Source organism: Rhinolophus ferrumequinum, chromosome 22, assembly GCF_004115265.2.
Source record: "Rhinolophus ferrumequinum isolate MPI-CBG mRhiFer1 chromosome 22, mRhiFer1_v1.p, whole genome shotgun sequence".
Taxonomy (NCBI): Eukaryota; Metazoa; Chordata; class Mammalia; order Chiroptera; family Rhinolophidae; genus Rhinolophus; species Rhinolophus ferrumequinum.
In genome coordinates, this window is record NC_046305.1 from 16,898,760 (window position 1) to 16,920,848 (window position 22,089).

Sequence of the window (22,089 nt, forward strand, 5' to 3'; positions counted from 1 at the left end):
TAGTGATTACATAGTATTTCATTTAATGAAATGCCATCATTTATTTAATTCATTCCCTATTTTTGGGTGTTTAGGCTGTTTCTGTATTTTCACCATTATAAGCAACACTGTTATAGACACCCTTGTGCATACATGTTGATCTATTTTCTTAATTATTTTATTTTGATAAATTTCTGTAAATGAAATTTCTTACTTGTTTATACACACGCACACATACACATTTAAGGCCAAATTACTTTCTAGAAAATTTGGGCCAGTTAGTTAGACTCTGGCATAAAAATGGGAATTACTCTTTATGGCAAGGAAAATTTAAAAAACTAAACAGAAGGTTTTTATCTCACTCTCAGCTTAAATGACTAAGCAGTGCAAACTGCAGGGGTTGTGTAATGTAGGAGTGTTCTTCCCCGTCAGCCCTACACACAAATTAGACCTGCCACTGATTGACATGTAAATTGTGTATTACGAGTTACACTAAAAAGATACATTTCTGCATATTAAGAAAAAATATATATCTCTGTATATTTTGATGAACAGACCCTAATTTAATGGTTTTTAAATCTCATGTTCAGAGAAAATCGTAACCAAGTGCATTTCTGGACAAGGAATCTCATCTTTGTGCCGTAGTTTCTTTACCTGTTAAATGGTGATATTGATGTGATTATATTACTTATCCTATCATTCATACGGTTGTTGGAAGAATTTTGTCACTTCATGTATGTGAAAGTATGGAGTAAAGTAAAAACACATGCCACTATTTGTAATCATTCGTACTATAAATTCAAAGAGTAATGTTTTAAGTTTATGCGTTTTATTGCGTATAACAGAAGCAGCATTTGTTGAACTCCTATTTTAATTCAGACCATTTTACATCTCGTTTATTGAAAGCCTATGACATATTTGTTCTCACACCCAGTACCACCCAATATTGCTGGAACTGATGAGTCCCAGGATTTCACTGTGTTACGGAACAGACAAGTGACACTGGAATGCAAATCAGATGCAGTGCCCCCACCTGTAATCACCTGGCTTAAAAATGGAGAACGGTTACAGGTAAATCTTTCTAAGTTCCACAGATTCATTTTGAGGAAGAAAAAAAAAATCAGCTATGGAGTCTTTGTTAGGTAGACAAAACCAAACAGCATCAGGCTACTAGTTATTTAACATTGCAGGTGATGGGCCTCCTTCTTTTCTCATTCTTTACTAGGGTAGTTAGCAACTGGTTCTGGGTCAAACAACAGGTATTTTGATTCAGATACTCTTTTAATGGGCCCTAGTATGTATCTCCTGGAGCCCACGGATTAAAGTTGGATTTGAAACACTCAGCTATTTCTTTACTTAAGAGAGAAGAAACCTTCAGAGTCTCAAAAGAACTGACCTGTCCTGTCAAGTCTCTACAGCAAACCTGTTCCTAAATTTCCCTGGTCTGAATTTGGATGTCAAGGGTAATTGAACTATCGTGAGTCTAGAACTGGTGTTCTGGAAGAACATATCACTGACTCTCTAAAGCTTCCCATGCTCAGCTGATAACTGTCTGTTGTCACTGAGCGTGACAGCCCAGGCTCCTAAGTAGCCCTTTAGGGTTGGCTCGGTCTTGACTTTGAAAGTTCTTCTAATTGTCCTTATCCTAATAGTTATCTTATTTTCCCTCCTTTGTTCTTCCTCATCCTGTTAGTTGGTATTGCCTATTATGGTACACTGTGCCTTATTATAAAACATGATGTCCCCTAACACCTAAGGCAGAAAGACTTCCACCACCACCAAACCACACCAAACACCAAACACAGAGAGATTGGATTCTGAGAGTGAGTTACATGTTAAATCATCATGTATATCACTTAACCCTCAGTTTTGTGCCTCAGTTTCTCTATTTATTGTGTGCTTGCTAAATAATACTAGGAGCTGTGATTGCTACTGAGAGTAGTCTTAACTCTCAAGGAGCTCACAGACTGTTTGAAAAGATACAGAAGTAAATCAGATTATACAGTGGATACTGCTGATAAATTATATGTTAAGGAGACGTATGGCATTTTATGGAAAGACAGAGGAGAAGCAAGTAACTCAGGCTTAAGGGTAAGGAACAGCCTGGGGAGCCTCTTAGAAAGGGTGAATTTGTTTTTAACTGATGGGTACATGTTGGGTAAGAAAGAAGGTAATTCCAATCACAGATAATGGCATGTACAAAGCCATGAGAGGAAAAGTAGCTTAGTACGGCTGAAGTAGAACTTGATGAAAATTATTTGATAGATTCCCCATAGATTTCAGGATTCAGGTTAGACTCCCCAGCTTAGCTCACAAGGCCCTTCATGCATAGTCTTGTCTCCTAGGTGTTCATTTCACTCTAGTCCATTCGGTGTTCATATAGCGACTGAATGAATGGAGAAGTGTACGCTATTCCTAGATATGACCAATTGATATGGCTATAAGGAGAGAGTGAGTTTCCCAGTAGTGGGAAAAATAAAGATGAGGTCAGTTTTAGATATTCTGAGTTTGAAATACGTTTATACTATCCAAGTGGAGATTCTAAAAAGCATTAAGGAATATGGGTCCATAATTCATAAAAAAATTTTGATTTGGTAGTCCTCATGGTACAGCATGTTATTGAAGCCTTAGGTTTGTATTAGGTCGGCCAGAAAGATTACAGTGTGAAGCCCAGTGTATGAGACAATATTGACAGTTACAAGGTGAGCAAAGGAAGAAGAGAAAATGAATGGGATTGAGAAGGAGGACTCGGAGAATAGAATAAACCATAGGAGATATTGGTGTACTGAAAGCCAAGGAAAAGGGAAGGAGTGGTTAGCAAGCCACATTAGGATACAAATTAAGTTGTGTCCATTGGCTTTGGCAAGACACGGAAGTGACTAAAGATCTGAACAACGGTTCTTTAACAGAGCCATTAAAGTAGAAGACAGGTTACAGTTAGGGGTGTTAAGAGGAAGTAGAAATAATTGTGGACTATTTGTTTAAATATAACAGAGATTCGTACATGTTTATTTAATGAAAGAGATTGAAGATATAGGAGAGAGAGAAAGAGAAATTTATAAGTCCAAGTGAGTTGGATGGAAAGGAATGGTACCCTGGTCACAGGAGAAGAGATTAGTCTTGGACAGAGGACTGACCTTTTTTCACAGAGATGGGAAAACAGAAATGACGATTGCGTTTGTATATGAGATGAGAGGAGAGAATTGCAGGCCTGGGGCTTTGATTTTCGCAGTGAAGTAGGAAAACAAGGTCACCAGACTAGAATGAGTTTCTCTCTGAGGAAAGAAGTCGACTTTGGAAGAATCGCTGATGGTAAATGGGAAGAGAACCAAAGAAAATTGTAGTAAGAGTTAGTAAGTTAGCAGAATTTACTGATGTTTATAGAAGAAAGATATAAAAATCAACTCTGAAAATTTTTATTAACCTAAAGCTCCGCTATGCCTACATAAAAATTCAAATGTATTTCAAAGAACTTGCCATGAATGTTTTAAAAATCACTTATTCTCATCAGAGGTAAAAAAAAAAAAAAAAAAAAAAATTATCACTAATAGCCCCTAGAGAAAATCTGCATATTTTAGTGTGAACAACTTTTTTCATTAGAAATATATACCTACCTGGGACAGAGTCTATATGATAGAAAGTCTTATTTGGGCTCTTTCTGAAGTACCATCTTAGACACAACCAGAAAATATCAGTCTTTGATGCTACCTGGCATTTCTTAATAATTATGAGCATCATTCATTTAAATTTATATTAGGTTGGTGCAAAAGTAGGTGCGGTTTAAAAGGCTAAAAAAAATTGCACAAGCCACATTGACTTCTGCACCAACCTAATACAAAATTATTTGTTTATTACTATTTCCCCAATTGGACTAAATAGCACAGTTTAAGTTTAATTGTCTCTATATTTTCATAATTCTTAGTTCCGTGTCTGGATACAAAATAAATGCTTAACAAATATTTTTAGACTAAAATCATTTACTTACTTATTTTTTTCTATAAGTTAACCAAAGTTACATTAATTTACTAATCAGGAAGCTTTCAGTTGTAAGTGACAGAATTCAAACTCAAACCAACTTAAATGAAAAAGAAAAAAAAGAGGTATTTATTAGTTACAATATATGAACTTAAGCTAGATCCAGAGGCTCTACTCATGTAATTAAGCATCTGTGTGCTTCCTTCGCATCTCAAGTCTGCTCGAGTTTTACAGCAGGCTGTGTCCACATGGTAATAAGACTGCCACCAAGCTTAGGTCACCAGTGATTCTAGTGAAAAAAAAAACCGAGCCTTATTCCCCAACACTTGCAGCAAAGTCCTGCAGAGGGCGCTATGCGCCCAACCTCAGTCACAGGACCCTCCTTCCTCCAGTGGATCATTGTGGCCAGGAAAACGGGGGACATTTATTATGCCTTTGCCTTAACCACACTCATAGAAATAGTTTCTAAGGGTTTTTGAAACTAGGATAATGTTGGGGGTTGCAGACAAAGCATACTGAAAGACAGGCACTATATAGTTCACTGTAGTTATTTTGATGTTATAAAGTAATATTTTATTTCCTTTTCCTGTCGCTTTCATGATAAATTGTCCTTGCTGAATCCAGGCAACACCTCGAGTACGAATCTTATCTGGAGGGAGATATTTGCAGATTAATAATGCAGATCTAGGCGATACAGCAAATTATACCTGTGTTGCCAGCAACATTGCAGGAAAGACTACAAGAGAATTTTTTCTCACTGTGAATGGTAAGAAAAACTAAGCATTGTTTCATAACTTAAAAATTTAGCTAAGGGCATTCTAAGAGATGAGCAAACTAAATTAACCGTGGTTATCTTATTTCTTTTGAAAAAGACAACATATAGTATTTGTATTATAGCTATAGTCAAATTCACTTAATTTAAAAAAATAAATAATTAAAGATACATTACTCTATCTTAGAGGATAATATATATCCATTTGGTATGCATATCCTGATGTTCTGTGTCATTCAGATCAGAGCCATTTCAGGAAGTTAATACCCTAAATCTCCAGATAACAAGCGGCCCGTTATTTAGTTCACCTTTAGTGATATTGGTGTTTGAGTATACATGTGCTAGACAGAGACTGTCTGTAATTTTCTCAAATATAAAATCTAAACACTAAAATTTGCCAAATTTCAGGAAGATAATACAGACTTTTCCTTAAAACAGTCCCTTTGGCTTTTTAATATATGAAACTTCACAGGATATTGGGCGACCCACACAACTAATATCTCTGATACTAAAATTGAAATTCAGGTTTTGTATTCCCATATGCACTCAATGATTAATAAAATACATGCTCTGAGACTTGCATGATTAATCACAGATGTGCTTTTTGTTATAACAGCCCACTTTCTGTTCTTTATTTAAAGTGAAGTTGTGCCAGTGTTAACATTCTCTGACCATTATTTGGCCAAAGAGAAATAAGACATATCATCTTGAATTTGCATCAGACCAGAACTGATTTTTATTCAAGCCTCTCTCATAGAAAGCCAGATTTCACACGCCATATCAGGGATTTAGAGCCCTCTCTCCCCATCTACTCTTTATTTTTAAACACAGAGTATCTTGAATAAGATTTTAGGAATTAAACCCCAATTCTATTTATATTAACCTGAATTAGCTGTGGGCAACATTAGCTATTTGACTCAAAGCTCACCTTGCGTGACTTCAGAGTCACAGTTCAGGCTATTGTATAAATGAAGTTTTCCATATGCATCTCTTGTGCAGTGCCTCCGAATATAAAGAGTGGCCCCCAGAGTCTTGTCATTCACTTAAATAAGTCAACTGTTTTGGAATGCTTTGCTGAAGGTGTGCCAACCCCAAGGATAACATGGAGAAAGGATGGAGCTATTCTCTCCGGGAATCACGCAAGGTAACGGTGCTGGAAAAGGATGACAAATACTGTAAGAACTGAAATACAAATCCTTGAATCTTTTTTCCAATGAATTATTTTGGTCTTGTTATGTTTAGAATGAGTCTTTTCATCTTCATATAGAATCAAAATGTAGTATTTTAAAAGCCTAATTCCTAAGACTTATATCCAAAACAGAATGATGAGAATCCATCTATGATCACAAGGCCCATCTGCTGTGCACCTTTGCAGAATATCCCTTCCCCCCCCCCACCAATTGTCAATTTCTAAAGCAGGAAAAAGACTAAAAATGGATTTAACTAAGTTTTTAAAAGTACTGTCAGTCAAAATGTGAATTATCAGCCAAGGCTGATTCAAGGGGATTTCACTGGTGATCTTTCTTCTAGATACTCCATCTTGGAAAATGGATTCCTTCATATCCAGTCAGCACATGTCACTGATACTGGGCGATATTTGTGTATGGCTACCAACGTTGCTGGAACAGACCGCAGGCGAATAGATTTACAAGTCCATGGTAAATGCAGTTTTATGAACATCATCCAAGCTTTGAGTCACACGTTCTTTGATAGCCTAAACCTGTAAGGTCATAAAGACCTTGATATCCATGGCTGTTTAAATGTACTAAAATATATGATAAATAATCAAGACCCGTGATTTCTCCTCATTATGAATAGCACCATCACAACACTATTTAAATTCACAGAACTGGATTGTTTTCATAACTAGAAAGCAAGTTACCAATGATTAATTTCAGGTCAGCAGAAATACTTCAAATGGCATACTATTTGCTGAATGTATTTCCCTCTTATTTGATGACTTTGTTTTAGTTCCTCCATCGATTGCTCTGGGTCCTACCAACATAACTGTAACAGTAAATGTTCAAACTACTCTGGCTTGCGAGACTACTGGGATACCAAAACCATCAATCACCTGGAAAAAAAATGGGCAGCTACTTAATGTGGATCAAAATCAGAATTCATACAGGTAAGGAATAATATAATTGAAAAATCCCACCTACTATTTAAAAGAATATTTTTAAAAGAATTAACAGTCTGAAAAATTTGTATGTCAAGAGTATATATTTTTTCCTTAATATGGAATTAGTTTTCCAACCTGAAATATTTTTTCTGAATCATAGCTGCAACTTTTCTATACAGAAGCCCTGTGGATGACTGCTAGTGAGGTTTACAGGATTAGATTTCCATTCTGCTTTATTTTTCTGGCACCTTTTGGAATTTTACCATGGATGAAAACATGATTTGGTGTAAAAGAAAAACTATTTTGCAAATACAATACAAGCTTTCGTTGTAGGATAAAAATCAAATTTTGTACCTTGAAACACAACTTAGGTATTTGACACCATGTGGAAGGAGGAAAAACAAACAGCATTTTCTCCAATGTTTGCATTCCTCTGGCTTTACTAGCTTAATATGACATAATATGCTCGTCATATGACAATGCATGTTTTTTAAAGGTTAACCTTTAAGTCACTTGGAATTTCTGATGCTATAGAGGAGCATCAGTTTTTGTATTTCAATTAAGTTAATAGATAGGTATCTGGTCAAAGGATTTGCCATATTACTAAAAAGAAATGTTTTCATAGATCTACTTTGACAAAAATCTATTCTAATACACCAGGAAATATGACATTAGGGGTGTCTCCCTTGAAATGGCTATTGCTTCTCTCTCTTTTTCGCCCTTTTAATCTTTTGACATTGCAGTTTAATGACCTGAAGGTACACACTATGTGGAATTGTACAATGCCCTTCAATAAAAAAGCACATCAAATATGTTCCCATTAAATCAAATTAGTTCTATCCTATCAGTGCACAGTTTGAAGTAAGAAAACAGATGTTCTTATTTAGGTTTACTTTAAATAATGCATGTGTATTTACTAAACTTCCTAAACCTTCGAAATGATCCAGGTCTCTTTTGTTTTGAATTGGTTAGCAGTTAAGGAAAATACTTACTGATATATGTGCTGTGCGTCTCCTAGGGATGCAACACATGTAAAGGAGAAGTGTGAAGGAGGGAAATGTGCAAGGCAGATAGACTTGTAGTTACCTACCCAGCTGTCAATGGAAATAATCAAGTACCCACCTGTAAAGTTACTGTGAAATTTAGAGATAATTTATGTGAAGCATTTGAGATGGTGCCAGGAATATATTCAGTTCTCAATAAACAATGGTTATCATCAGTGCTCTCCTTGCACTGTATTTCACTTAGGAGAGCATGGCTGACCATGATATAAGCATTCAGAAAATGCAAGATTCCCCCTTCAGGCAATCCTGCTACTCAATCCTTCCTGTAAATGTCAAGGTTGAGGCCTTATTCCCCAACTGCCATCATATAAGCTCGAAGTCTGATACATGAAGTATCAGAGAAATGCTGCTTATTTGAATGTGAGGAAAGAGTTCCATTGCCCTCCATTCACAACATAGCACCGTGTTGAACAAATTGGAAACATTTGTGAAAACTGATCATAGTACCTCATTGCTTTGACATCTTCTAGGCTCCTTTCTTCAGGTTCACTCATAATTATTTCCCCGTCTGTGGATGACACTGCAACCTATGAGTGCACGGTGACAAATGATGCTGGAGAAGACAAGAGAATTGTGGATCTCACCGTCCAAGGTAGAACCATCTTAGTATGTAAACTGAAAGTGATTATAATGATATCGTTTCATTATTCCAGCCTCACAAAAGGGACTTCCTTTTCCTCTTAGTTAACACTTACTTTCACTGTAGAAAGATGTATGATAAGGCTTTGGAAATCTGTAAGAATTGGAAACGTGTATTTTTATTTATTTTTATTGTTATTGTTTTAGTTCCACCTTCCATAGCTGATGAGCCCACGGACTTTCTAGTAACCAAACATGCACCAACAGTAATTACCTGCACTGCTTCAGGAGTTCCATTTCCCTCGATTCACTGGATGAAAAATAATATAAGACTGCTTCCCAGGGGGAACGGCTACAGAATTCAGTCCTCAGGTAAGACTAGGTTCAGTGATTGCACATCTATTTTTTGGATTAATCATTAATGGGTGGCTTTTTTTTGCACCAAAACAGAAGAATAAAATAAAAATACACCTTCATTCCTGGACGTAGGCATCTGGAAAAAAATTCAGTTAGAGTTCTTGGAAGGGGAACTGGGGAAAGAGAAAAAAAGTATGGAAACAAAATAATTAGTATCTAAGACTGATCTGAATATATTAAGAATAAGCACGATCACTGGAATATCACGTGCATATTTACTAAACCTAAGGTTTAACAAATTTACTTTTTGCCTTTGAGTGTTACCACTCTTCTTCCACGTGCCAGACAGAATGTCCATTCGTTTAACCAACATTGAGTGCCCAAAATATGCTCTCTACTACACTAAATTTCTGAGGATATACAACTAAAACAGGGTTATTATAATTTATAGGTTTTTATAATTTATCAGATAAGGTTTTTACAATTTATCAGATAAGGCTGAGTGGTAAGTGCTATGATAGATAAATTTTGAGGGTGATAGTAGCCATCATTTATAAACGTTATGTACTGAACAATTGGTAGTAGTGAAGAGAAAAAATAATTCAGCTAAGTGAAAGCATACATGATTGGCATAGGTGTTTTTGAAAACAGCCTGCTTGGGGAGGTACACCAGAGACAAATGAAAGCAACAACTGACATCTGAGGGTTTTATGAGCTTGCATATAATTCTAAGGGAATTTGTTATTTATTCAATAGAAAGCAAATAATGGAAGATTTGTTCTTGGGATGGAACTTGGCTTTCAAAGCAAAGTATTTTTGCTATCTCAGAAACCTGTATAGATTGGTAGCAATTAAAATTGTAAAATATACCTTAATTGCCCTCAGCACAAAGTATTGTGCCAAGAAAACAGTTTGGAACTTTCTCAAAATGTTAAAGAGTTACCATGTGATCCAGCAACTCCATTCTTAGGTATTCACTCAGAAAAATGAAAACATATGTTCACACAAAGACTTGTATGCAAATGTTCATACAGCATAATTCTCAATAGCCAAAAAGTAGAAACAATTCAGTCGCCCATCAACTGGTGAACGGACAAACAAAACGTGGATAATCCACACGATGGCATTTTATTTAGCAATAACATAGATCAAAAATACTGACACATACTACAACACATGAAACTCAAACGCTATGCTCGCAGTGAAAGACGTCAGACACAAAAGACTTCTGTACAATTCCATTTGTATGAAATGTCAGAAAAGACAAATCTATAGAGACAGAAAGTAGACTAGGGATTACCTAGGGCTGGGGTTGGGAGTGAGGAGTGATTGTAAATGGGATGAGATTTCTTTCTGGCATAATAGAGATATTCTGAAATTAAATTATGGTGAGAGTTGCACAACTCTGTAAATATACAAAAATCATTGAGCTGTACATTCAATGGGCAAATTTTGTGGTATGGAAATGTTGCCAATAAAGTTGTTAATAATGATTTTAAAAGTACTATGCTAGGTACTCCAGGGGGCACAAGTTTGAATATAAGCCAAGCACCACAGCTATGGGGATGAAAACACAAACATCGGAGAGACGTGGTTTATCGAATCAGAAAAACAGGATGCACTATGCATGCAAATTTTTTTCTTTTTAGGAGCAATTGAAATATTTGCCACTCAATTAAACCATGCTGGAAGATACACTTGTATCGCCAGGAATGCAGCTGGCTCTGCACACCGACACGTGACCCTTCGTGTCCAGGGTATGGAAGATTATTTACTTGTTAAAAGCTTGCTGTTGTTTTGTTTCGTTTGTCATGTTTATTCTTGAAAGGTTGTACTATCTAGAGCTATGAACCAAGTAATATTTTGGGGATATGAAAGCCTAGTAGATATTCTTCAATAGACTAAAGAAGACCCACAGGTAACAATCCACACAATACAACCCTGAAATTATTTTTCTTCTTGAATTTTTTATAATCTGTTTCTGCTTCTGGTCTTCTAATGGAGTTCTTCTCATGGGACAGAAAAATGTAATATGGCCAATATTCGCTTTTCCCTGGGACAATCAAATCACTGATATTTTGGAATTCTGAATCTGGGCATGTTTGGCCTCATGGTCACTGGTGCCATTGCTTTTTTCTGTTGATTGGTTCTTACAGAGCCTCCATTCATTCAGCCTCAGCCAAGTGAACTAGACGTCATTCTAAACAATCCCATTTTATTACCATGTGAAGCAACAGGGACACCCAGTCCTTTCATTACTTGGCAAAAAGAAGGCATCAATGTCATTACTTCCGGTACGTACCACTGTTTCCACAAGAAAATCAAAGCAATACGGTGTTTTCTAATTCAGAAGTCAGTATGAGTTTTTTTTTTTTTTTAAGGAAAATAAAAACTCTTCTCACTCTGCTTTTGTACTGTGATGTAGGCAAAAGCCATGCCGTTCTTCCTACTGGTGGCTTACAGATCTCCAGAGCTGTCAGAGAGGATGCTGGTACTTACATGTGTGTGGCTCAGAATCCAGCTGGTACAGCGTTGGGCAAAATCAAGTTAAATGTTCAAGGTACCTAAATAACAAATCACTATAGCTTCATTGCAAAAATGTTTATAACCATGAATACCAAAATTCGCACATCTAAAATAATTATGCTGCTAGAGTTCTCAACATTCTTAGTTTACATCATCCTATTTGCTTTTCTATCACTCTTGTGAAGAAAAAAAATTTATGTTTTGGGAGGTTTTTTGTTTGTTTCTTTGTTACTTTGCATTGTCTGTCTAAGCACACTGAAGCTTCTTATCATAGTTTGAACTTCTGTGAACCACTGTTGATACTCTGTTTCATTGTAGCACATATTTAAGGTGATTTTTTAAAAACCATTCTCTCCATAATACTGCTTTGGATACATTAGGAAACACCGGATTGTAATATCCACTTAAAAAGCAAATTATAATTGCAATTAAACCAACTTGATAGGAAAAAATTATTCTAAAGACAAAACAGGTTTTCCTCAATTTTAACTGATATATTCTTGATATAATTTTCATATCTTATGCATTGCTTTTGTGATGAAATACACTAAAAATAGGTGCTGAGCTACTGAATTTACCTTAGCTGATTTTGAATTTTCTTATCGTGTGATTTTCTTATGGTGAATGAATGATTATAGGACAGCTCACTTACCTGCAGATCGTAACCCTAATTTCTTTGTACTTTCAACAATTTTTTTTCAACAAATATTTATTGGGTTAATAAGTGGAACTACATTGAACATTACAAACATGATCCTTCCATTATAGTGTGGAGAAAGAAAAAACTAAACTACCAAGTAAATTAAATAATTATAAATTCAGATATATGCTATGCAAAGGAAAAAACAAAATGCTGAAATGGAGAATAATGGGGAAATAAAGGGGCCACTTTAGATGAGTGGTTAAAGTAGTTTCCTTTAAGGGGTCCCATTTAAGCTTGACATTTGAATGATGAGCTGTGTAAAGGTGGCAGTGTCCCAGGGAAAGAAGACAGCATGTGCAATGGCTCCAAGGCAGGAAAGAGGCTGAAAAGAAGCATGCCAGAGGGGCTGGGCAAGGGTGAGTGATGGGAAGTGGTGAGTGACCGGAAGTCTGGCAAAATGGGAAGGGTATCAGAAAAGAAGGCAGGGCCAAGGCGTGGAGCGCCCAAAGGACCACAGAATATTAGATTTCCTTCTCTATGCAGTGGGGAGGCTTTTAAGCATTTAACCAAGATTCTGGTTTGGTTTTAGGAAGAGCTCTTTTGCTGCTATGTAAATAATAGTTTAGAGAAAGGGCAAGACTAGAGCTGGAAGAATTATTAAAGTCATCCAGGGCAGATATTGTGGTCTGGCCAGGAGTTGAGTTGGGATAGCTCTGTGAGTTACAGATAAAAGTGATAGATTCAAAATATTTTTGAAGGTATAATTGCCATGATTGCTAATAAATCAGATTTGAGAGCTTAGGAAAAGAGAAGCATTAATTATGTTTCCTGGGCTTTGGGCTTGAGCTAATGAGTGGATGATAATGTCATGGGGACTGCAAGGGGAGGAACTGGTTTTGGAGGAAGGAAACCATGCTTTCTGTGTAATCATGGAAAATGTGGAAAACTGTTAGAAATCCTAGTGGAGATGACAAATAGAGAGTTGAATATTTATGAATTTAGAGCTCATGGGAGAAATACAGTCTGAGACACAAATTTGGAAGTATTATCAGTATATTTCAGTCTACAAGACTGAGTGAGAATTTGGACAGAAAAGAGCTAAAGCGAAAGCCGGGATACTGCATTGTTTAGGGGTCCAAATAAAGACAGGATGCTGGGAAAAAAAATACAAAGGAGAGGGCAGAGACGTCAGAGGAAAACTAGATGGGGACTGGGAGAGGAGAATATTTCAAGAAGTGAGTGGGTAGCTTTGTTGAATGTAAATGAGAGGTCAAGTAGGATAAAGACCAAGACACACTCGTTGATTTTGGCAGCATAGAGGTCATAGAAAAGAACCGTTCCAGATTTTAGGGTTTGTTTGTTTGTTTTCACCAGTTGTTTTAAAATATTGTTATGAGCAATTATGGGACAAAGAAACACATTAAACAACTAATAGCATTTCAACATGCCAAAAGCAACTGTAGGTAACTGCATGCTCTAGAGATATTAAAAATCCTCAATACCATCTCTCCTTGCAGATAGAGTATATAATTGCAGGCACAAATACAACCAAATAATTTTGGTTGATATAAATAATTTTAACATGCTTATTCATATTTTTTTCACAACGTGTTGACTTTATTTTACTCATCATGATTAGAGTACTCTAAGATTTGGTCTCTGCATGGCTGGCCATTTCTCCACAGCTTCTTCTGGAAACACAGCAGATAGTTCTAGATCCCCAAGACTTGCCATGCACAGGGCATTACTTGGATTAGTAAAGTTCTCAGAGATCTTGTTTCTGATTCCTTTTCTTAGCATGTGATAACAATAAATATCATTGGCCTTGTGTCTCTCTTAAGCTTTCTTGAATGGGTGGTAGATGCTTCAGAGAACACACTTAAAGTGGTATTTTCACCATCATGGTGGTCTCTGACCTGGCACTGAAGGGGAGGGAGCCATCCTGTCCTTCCTTTTTTATGTACTTGTGACTGGTTATTCCTTGCTCGTGGTTGATTATTTTCTCATACTTATTTAATGTATCTTTAAGTCTCAATAGAATATCCAGGCCAATACCTAAGCAGTAATCAGCCTATTGTAAACACTAGAAAGAGAAATTCTTATCATTAGCCCTTCCACAGTTTTCTGAAATGGGAAGTTTTATCTATGAATTCTTTTCTATGATTCATTCATTCATTCATTCAAATAATACTTCATTAAATACGGCCACCATGCTAACACACCATACTAAGCACTTTAAAAATGCTTGAGTAGAGTATCTTTGAGCAGTTGAATAATTTTCAAACCTTGAAGAGGTCTATTTTGAAAATTTTAAGTAACTAAAGTGAATCACACAATACATGTATGTTAAAGAAAATGCCTCTGTCAACACAGCCTAAATTTTCTAGACACCCAATCACTCAGGAATATGTTTATGTCCTGATTTATAATTGATTATTGTTTACATTTGTTAACTACATAGAAAATAATTTTCTGAAATAAATTCAATGAAAGCAAACTGTAGTGACCCTTTGATGATGAAATGCTAAAGTCAGGATTTTGTTGCTTATCAATGTGATTTCACTTTGCTAGAGCAATACTGTAATGTGTAAATCATGCTTTTAAGATGAAATCTGAACTTTGTTTCTTTTAGTTCCTCCAGTCATTAGCCCCCATCCAAAGGAATATATCATTGCTGTGGATAAGCCCATCACACTGCCCTGTGAGGCAGACGGCCTCCCACCACCTGACATAACATGGCACAGAGATGGGTATGCAATTACGGAATCAGTCCGCCAGCGCATTCTCACCTCTGGAGCTCTGCAAATAGCATTTGCTCAGCCTGATGACACTGGTCAGTACACGTGCATGGCAGCTAATGTGGCAGGATCGAGCAGCACGAGCACCAAGCTCACTGTCCATGGTAGGTGGTTTAACATAAACTATTTCAGTCGCGACATTCCCATGATGTGATGGCAATCAAAACCATGCAAAACCAATAATTCAAAATCTGGAGTGTGTGTGTGTGTGTGTGTGTGTGTGTGTGTGTGTGTGTGTGTGGTGTAGGTACACTTGCCCTTCCAATCTGTTTTCTGTAAGCTACATTTATTTGTGTATTCGCATATGTGTGTGAGAAAGAGAGATGTTATTACTGTAGTCAAGGTAATTAATATGTTGTCAATAATCCCCTTCTATTGTGATTATTGTGATCTATACTTTGGCTTATAAGAAGTCCGTTTATGTTTGTGACTCTTCGACTTCATTTCTCAAGTTGAAAGTCCTCTTGGCTCAAAACCAGTCACCATATGACTTACATTATACATATAGTGCGGACGTAATGAGAACTTGAGATCTATTTAATTCATTATTTTAAAGTAGCAAAATAATTACATGTATATTTTAAATTAAATTCATTGGGTGACAATGGTTAGTAAAATTACATAGGTTTTAAGTGTACAATTCTATAATACATCATCTATATGTCATATTGTGTATTTTTGTGACAGGAAAAAAATCACCTTTTTTCCCTTTGTATTCAGACAACTATCAAAATATCTAAAGATCAGCTTTGAAATATTTTAGTTGTTAATGTATATTTTAAGAATAAAGATAGGATACCTATTAATATCAAACTGTTTCTAACTATTATTTCCAGTACTATTATTAGTACTAGTAACATTAATATTAGTAATAATACTATTACTCTTATTTTAATGATGAGCTTCTGCTTTACTTATTTTCAAAAATTTATGAAAGTTACTTTTTAAATTTTTCTGGTGTATTTGAATTTCCTGCAGTCTTATAGTTACAGTAAAATTTCAAGTGGAAAAAATTTTTAATTGATAAATGAATAATTTAGCTAAACTGAAAAATCACCATTTATGAGTTTTTTAAATGTCTTCCTTGATTTATACCTGCTTTCAGTTTATATAATTGAATTAATCAATATGCATTTGTCTCTTAATAAATAAGGGGTTAACAAATAAATAATATTCCTTCCTTTCAAGTATTTGTGGAAAATTTACCCAAATTGCCCATCCACTAAACAACAAAGAAATCATTGAGACTTAAAAATACAGGCACAATTCCTTCCCTCAGTGCAATAAAGCTAGAACTGTGAAATGAACTTTCAATTCCAAAACCCCAACCCCAGGGAAATTTTAAAAAATAACCATTCTAGCTAACAAGTAGGTAAATGAATATGTTTTTATTTTCAGATTATTCAGAAAACAATAAAAATAAGGACACTACGTATCAAAATGTAGGGGGTGTGGTCAGAAGCTAAAATCAAACATAACATCATTGCCTTAAATTTTTCCTTTTGAAAAAGAATGACTTGAAGTCGATGTACTAATGTTGGAACTCTGAAACCACTAGCAAAAAAAGCAATAGTAACTCCATGGAAACCGGCATAGAAGAAATAGTGAAATACAGCATAATTTAAAGAAAAAAATGAATTGAATATATAAAATGCACCATTCAGCAAAATGGATTTTTATGCTTTTCATATTATCTATAATGGTTATGAATATATCCTTCACACGTGTATATATATTCCTCATCTAACGATAAACGGATGAAAAATTGGAGTCTACACAATAGCTTCCTTTTTGCTGAAACCAACTGTAGTCCTTTCACTTTTTAAAATATCATTAACATTGATCCATTTCTCACTGATATGTTTGAAAAATTCCAAAATGCATAGTTTTATAAGGGGAGCGTATTTTTACTTTTTGAGCCAAATGTCCTTAATACTTAAAGCCTTTTTCTTTAGCCTATCTCAATTCTACATCCACTAAGGTATTTCTTAGTACACCAAAATATGTAATTCATCTTTATTGCCTAAATTCTAGTTCAAAAAAATGTGAGGCATAGGAAATATCTGGTATCAAAATATACAAAGTTTTGAAATCACTATAAAAATTTCCTCAGTGACAGCATAAAAACTGAATTAAATGCCTTGACCTGGTTTTATTTTCATTTGTTGTACTTATGTGAAATACTGCAATAAAAATTTTTTCTTTAGCACTTTGTGATATTCAATACAGGCTGAGTATTTTAGAGTGTTTTAAACAAGTGACTTTTATTAGTTTGTTCTCGCAGTATGTCTGTGATATAAATCCAGCAGTTATACAACCACAGAAGCATTTTTGTTTTGTTGTTTTTATGTGTTGGTTTGTTTGTTTCACTTCACTGTAATAAGTAAAAGAAACTCAAGTAAAGAAAAGTCAGAAAGCCAAATAAAATCTAAAGATATCCAACCCTGTTCTAAGTCATTTGCTCAAAAACTGATTGTAAATATACTCAGTAAGTTCAAAACCATTAGAATTCTTACTAGCATCAAAAATATGGATTGCTTTTATAGTAACAAATTAATATTTTAATAGATTTGTTTTAGTATTTCTAGCAAAATTGTCTTCAAAAGAGTCTTGTGTGTGTTAATTTTCAATGAGAATAAAGATATTATTCAACTCGACATCCTGAATGACTATGAATTTTAAACTTTTCATAGTGCCACCCAGAATCCAAAATACAGAAGTATACTACACAGTCAATGAGAACTCACAAGCTGTTCTTCCGTGTGTGGCTGAGGGAATCCCCACACCAGCAATTAATTGGAAAAAAGACAATGTTGTTTTAGCTAACTTGTTAGGAAAATACACTGTTGAACCCTATGGAGAACTCATTCTGGAAAATGTTGTGGTAAGTAAAATAGAAATTAATAGATACATTAAGAGATCCTTACCCTCATGGAGTTTATTTCTAGAGGAGAGAGATAGACAATAAAAATAATAATTAACAATAATAATAATAAATAATATAGACAACAAGTCAAAAGAAAATAAGTGGTGTGAAAAATAAGAGAGCAAGGTAAAGGGCATCAGGATGTGGCGGGGTGCAGGTTACGTTTTTAAAAAGCATAGTCAGAGTCCCCCCTGGGAAGGTAGCAGTTGAGCAAAACTTGAAGAAAGTGAGTTAATCAAGCAAATATCTGGGGTAGGAGCATCCCAGGCAGAGAAAATAGGTAGAGCAAAGAACTTAAGGTGGTAATGTGCCTGATGTGTTTGAGAAACAGGAGGCCAGTGAAAGCAAAGAAGAAAGAGAGTGAAAAGAGAAAGAAAGAAGTCAGAGAAAAATGGAAGCCAGATCATATCTTGTCTTGTAGGTCATTATAACAATTTTGCCTTTACCCTGAGTAAAATCAGAAGCCATTGCAAGTTCTGGGCAGAGGAGCAAGGTTAAATGCCTTACATTTTCATTTTTGCAATATTACATTGGCTATTGTGCTGAGAATAGACAGTAGGGAAGCAAAGATAGAAGCAGGAAGACCTGCTGGGAAGATGGTCTGGAGGCAGAGGAGAGATGATAGGACTCAAGGCAAACATTAGCAGAGGGGGTGGACGGTTAGATCAGTTGGTTAGAGCATGGTGCTGGTGGCACCAAGGATGCCGGTTTGATCCCCACATGGGCCACTGTGAGCTGCGCCCTCCTTAAAAAAAAAAAAAAAAAAATGTTAGCAGAGAAGGGGTGAGACATGGTTGGATTTTGCATATTCTTTGAAGTGAGGATTTCCTAGCTTAATTGCTAGTGTGGAAAAAAAAAGAGTAGAGGATGTCTGAACAAAGGCATGAACTGGAAGGACAAAACAGCCATCAACTGAGATGAAGGCCGCAGCTGTGTAGATCGGGAAGGAGAAAAAGGAAATTGGGAGTTCAGGTTTGGACATGAGTTTAAGATGTCTTTTAGGCATCCAAGCAGAGAGTTGAAATGAGAAGTTCAATATAATTGAAGTTTGGAAGAAAGAGCCAGGCTGAGAAATACTCATCAGGCTATTGATGGTATTTAAAGCCATAAGACTGGATGACATCACCAAGGAATTGAGTACACACAGAGAAGAAAAGAGCACCAAAGACTGGGACCTCTCACGTGCCCACATTAAGACAATGTTGAGGGAAAGCCAGCCAAAGGAGATAGGAAAGGCACATCCAGTCAGGTAGGAAAGAAACTAGGGGAGTGGGGGTGTCCAGGAAGCCAAGTGAAGGCATGGCTTCAAAGAGAAGGGAGTCATAATTGTGTCACATGCCACCAACACAACCAGTAAAATGAGTGCCAAGAGTTGACCATTGGATTTAGCAAGTGAAACTATAGAATTTTAGGGAATGTTGCACCTATTCTTGCCATTTCCTTTGATAATTTTGGTGGTCTTTGTTGCCACATTACCCAGGCAGCCAATGGTGCTGTCAAGATGCTACCAGTCTTTACAATTATTTGTTCTTGATTTTAGAACATTTTAGAACAGCAGTGCATAAACTGTTTAATAAACTTTAGAATCTGAAGTTTGCTGAGCTTTTACGACTTAAAATGCTATAGTTATGCAAGGAATGGGCTTTTGTTTAAACTCTTCTGCATTTTAAATCATGTTATGCAAAAGCTAGACAGATGGCTCAGACTACAAGATGGAAACTTAAACCGTCTTTAAATAAGCATGCTCCTTTGGGGACCATACTATGCAAGTTTATGTATTTTCTGTAATATGATGTAAGGTTAAATAATTGTAAGCACTGTGATGTTTCTTTATTTAAGCTGGAGGATTCTGGCACCTATACCTGTGTTGCAAACAATGCTGCAGGTGAAGACTCACACACTGTCAGCCTGACTGTACATGTTCTCCCCACCTTTACTGAACTTCCTGGAGATGTGTCATTAAACAAAGGAGAACAGCTACGATTAAGCTGTAAAGCCACTGGTATTCCATTACCCAAGTTGACATGGACGTTCAATAACAATATTATCCCAGGTTGGTAATTTCGTTCTTCAGAAGAAAATAAATACACCTATGAAGAACTCTAACCCAATCTCCATTTCCTTTAGCTTTGGGAGTTCATGGAAAGTTATATGAAGAATCAATTGCTCTAAGTTCTGTACAATGTGCACCTTTGCCTGGATTTTAACCTATACCCACCATTTATGTGCTTTCCATTCTTTTGAAAGGATAAGTTGATCATAGGACCATCTATTGCAGGATATAAGTAGATTTTTTAAACTAAACATAATCTCCCTCCCCAGAAGAAGACAGTATCGTATCTACTGGCACCTAAACTCAACCCCTCTGGATCTCCTTCATCATTGATTAATGGACTAAGGTGGCTACTGCTAGAGTCCTGAAGACCTACCTAATTTTATGGAGAACTCTGCTTCTCACTGTATGCATTAATCTCTATCAATTATGTGGGAAATTCCTAGTGAGTATGTGCACTACATATAAGGTAGTGCCTGGAACCCAGGAGCTGGAAGGACAAGCACCTCCCTCTTTGTTAGACTTTGTCATCAGCATAAAGATGCCACAATAATGAAAACTCATCCTATCCCAAAATTGAGTTGTCAAATCTTGTACTATTAGCCTTTAATATATATCTTGCTAGAAAAAGTAGTAATAAGCTTGAGTTTTTTTTCTATTGTACGTATTTATGTTAATGACTGGAATCCATCAATTATATTACCTTAATCATGATATTATATGTCACTAAATATCTTATCAGTACTGTTTTCTGAAGATGTAGTACTAATTTCAATTTTTAAAGTTTAATTTTTCACTTAATATTCAGCAATATGAAATTTCAAAAGATAATTTGAATGGCGAAAGCATGCAAGGTAATCATACCTAACGTAATTAGATATCAGCTGGCCTAATCAGAGACTTATTTAGCATCAGTTGTCTTAGGATTAACATAAGTTTACATTATACTGTATTTCAAATATAACTACCTTTGTAGGTATTTATATCATCACCATTAATGGAGAAGTTTGAATTATTACAAATTTAATCATGTTCTCACTAACTGGCATATGTTTTCATGACATCCCCTCTGCTTTGCCAAGCTAGTTGAATTATAACTGAAAAAGTTTACATGTTTTTGATGTAAATTGTTTGAGAGGAAAGACAGTGGTGAGATCAATGAAATGGAAAATGTCGTATTTCTGAATGAAAGATTTTTGAAACCCAGAGAGAGTATGAGCCAGATTTAGGCATCACTTTGAGATGAAAGGTGTACTTTCAATCTAAACTAATTTTAAAAGATGTTTGTTTTCATTCTCTTTTCCGTTCCTTCTGCTGTTTTTCATTCTTCAAACAAGCATCTATAGACATAGCAAATAGCTCAGAAGAAGAAGTCTGCAGAAAAGGCTTCCTTCCCCAAGGTCAAGATGAGATCTCTCGTTCAGTTGCTGGCCAACCCATAAATCTAACTTGCCAAACACTGAGCTGTTGTGATATTTTCCTAGGTGACTGAGAGGCATTTGTGTTGCTTCCTAACTTGTTTCTCTCAGCCCACTTTGACAGTGTGAATGGACACAGTGAACTTGTTATTGAAAAGGTGTCAAAAGAGGATTCAGGTACTTACGTGTGCAGCGCAGAGAACAGCGTTGGTTTTGTGAAGGCAATTGGATTTGTTTATGTGAAAGGTAGGTACAAGTGCACTATTTTTAACTTATAATGCATTTATAAGTGGTTTGTATTTTGCTTCCTTATTACATAGTAATATACTATAAGTTGAGTTTATGAATTCATTTAGTCCCTATTTCACAGATGTACAAATTCACAAGAAATAGAAAATTATGAACAACTCAATAAAAGTAGGAAAGCAATAAGTAAAGAGATCATCTGGCACGAAGTGTAATCATCTGCTTAGAATTATTGACACTGATGAACTTATCTAGTTGATTAGCATGAGCAGTTGATTCTGGAAAATGTATGGGGTTCAAAAGTGGTTTTACCCTCCCCTTCTTCACTAAATGATCTTTCTAAATAGGTCAAAGTCAAAATCATGAAAAAGTTGTCAAAGCTTCCTTTTACTTATACTTGTCTTCTGTTATTTTCCAGAACCTCCAGTCTTTAAAGGTGATTATCCTTCTAACTGGATTGAACCACTTGGTGGTAATGCAATTCTGAATTGTGAGGTGAAAGGAGATCCGGCCCCAACCATCCAGTGGAGCAGAAAGGGAGTGGACATTGAAATTAACCACAGAATCCGTCAACTTGGCAATGGCTCTCTGGCCATTTATGGCACTGTGGTAAGTCACACTGGAATTGTCG

General features: G+C 35.8%; 1 protein-coding gene across 1 annotated transcript in view; it reads left to right on the forward strand.

Annotated features, from left to right (window-relative positions):
- Window positions 1-22,089, forward strand: part of HMCN1 (hemicentin 1) — a 398,555-nt gene that overhangs the window by 328,475 nt on the left and 47,991 nt on the right. The window contains exons 71-85 of the mRNA XM_033093361.1: window positions 914-1,050; window positions 4,579-4,720; window positions 5,726-5,870; window positions 6,257-6,384; window positions 6,698-6,854; window positions 8,383-8,504; window positions 8,699-8,863; window positions 10,498-10,605; window positions 11,005-11,142; window positions 11,274-11,408; window positions 14,650-14,919; window positions 17,509-17,699; window positions 19,581-19,794; window positions 21,324-21,458; window positions 21,877-22,067. Coding sequence (XP_032949252.1) covers window positions 914-1,050; window positions 4,579-4,720; window positions 5,726-5,870; window positions 6,257-6,384; window positions 6,698-6,854; window positions 8,383-8,504; window positions 8,699-8,863; window positions 10,498-10,605; window positions 11,005-11,142; window positions 11,274-11,408; window positions 14,650-14,919; window positions 17,509-17,699; window positions 19,581-19,794; window positions 21,324-21,458; window positions 21,877-22,067 — 2,378 coding nt within the window. The remainder of the gene's footprint in view (window positions 1-913; window positions 1,051-4,578; window positions 4,721-5,725; window positions 5,871-6,256; window positions 6,385-6,697; window positions 6,855-8,382; window positions 8,505-8,698; window positions 8,864-10,497; window positions 10,606-11,004; window positions 11,143-11,273; window positions 11,409-14,649; window positions 14,920-17,508; window positions 17,700-19,580; window positions 19,795-21,323; window positions 21,459-21,876; window positions 22,068-22,089) is intronic.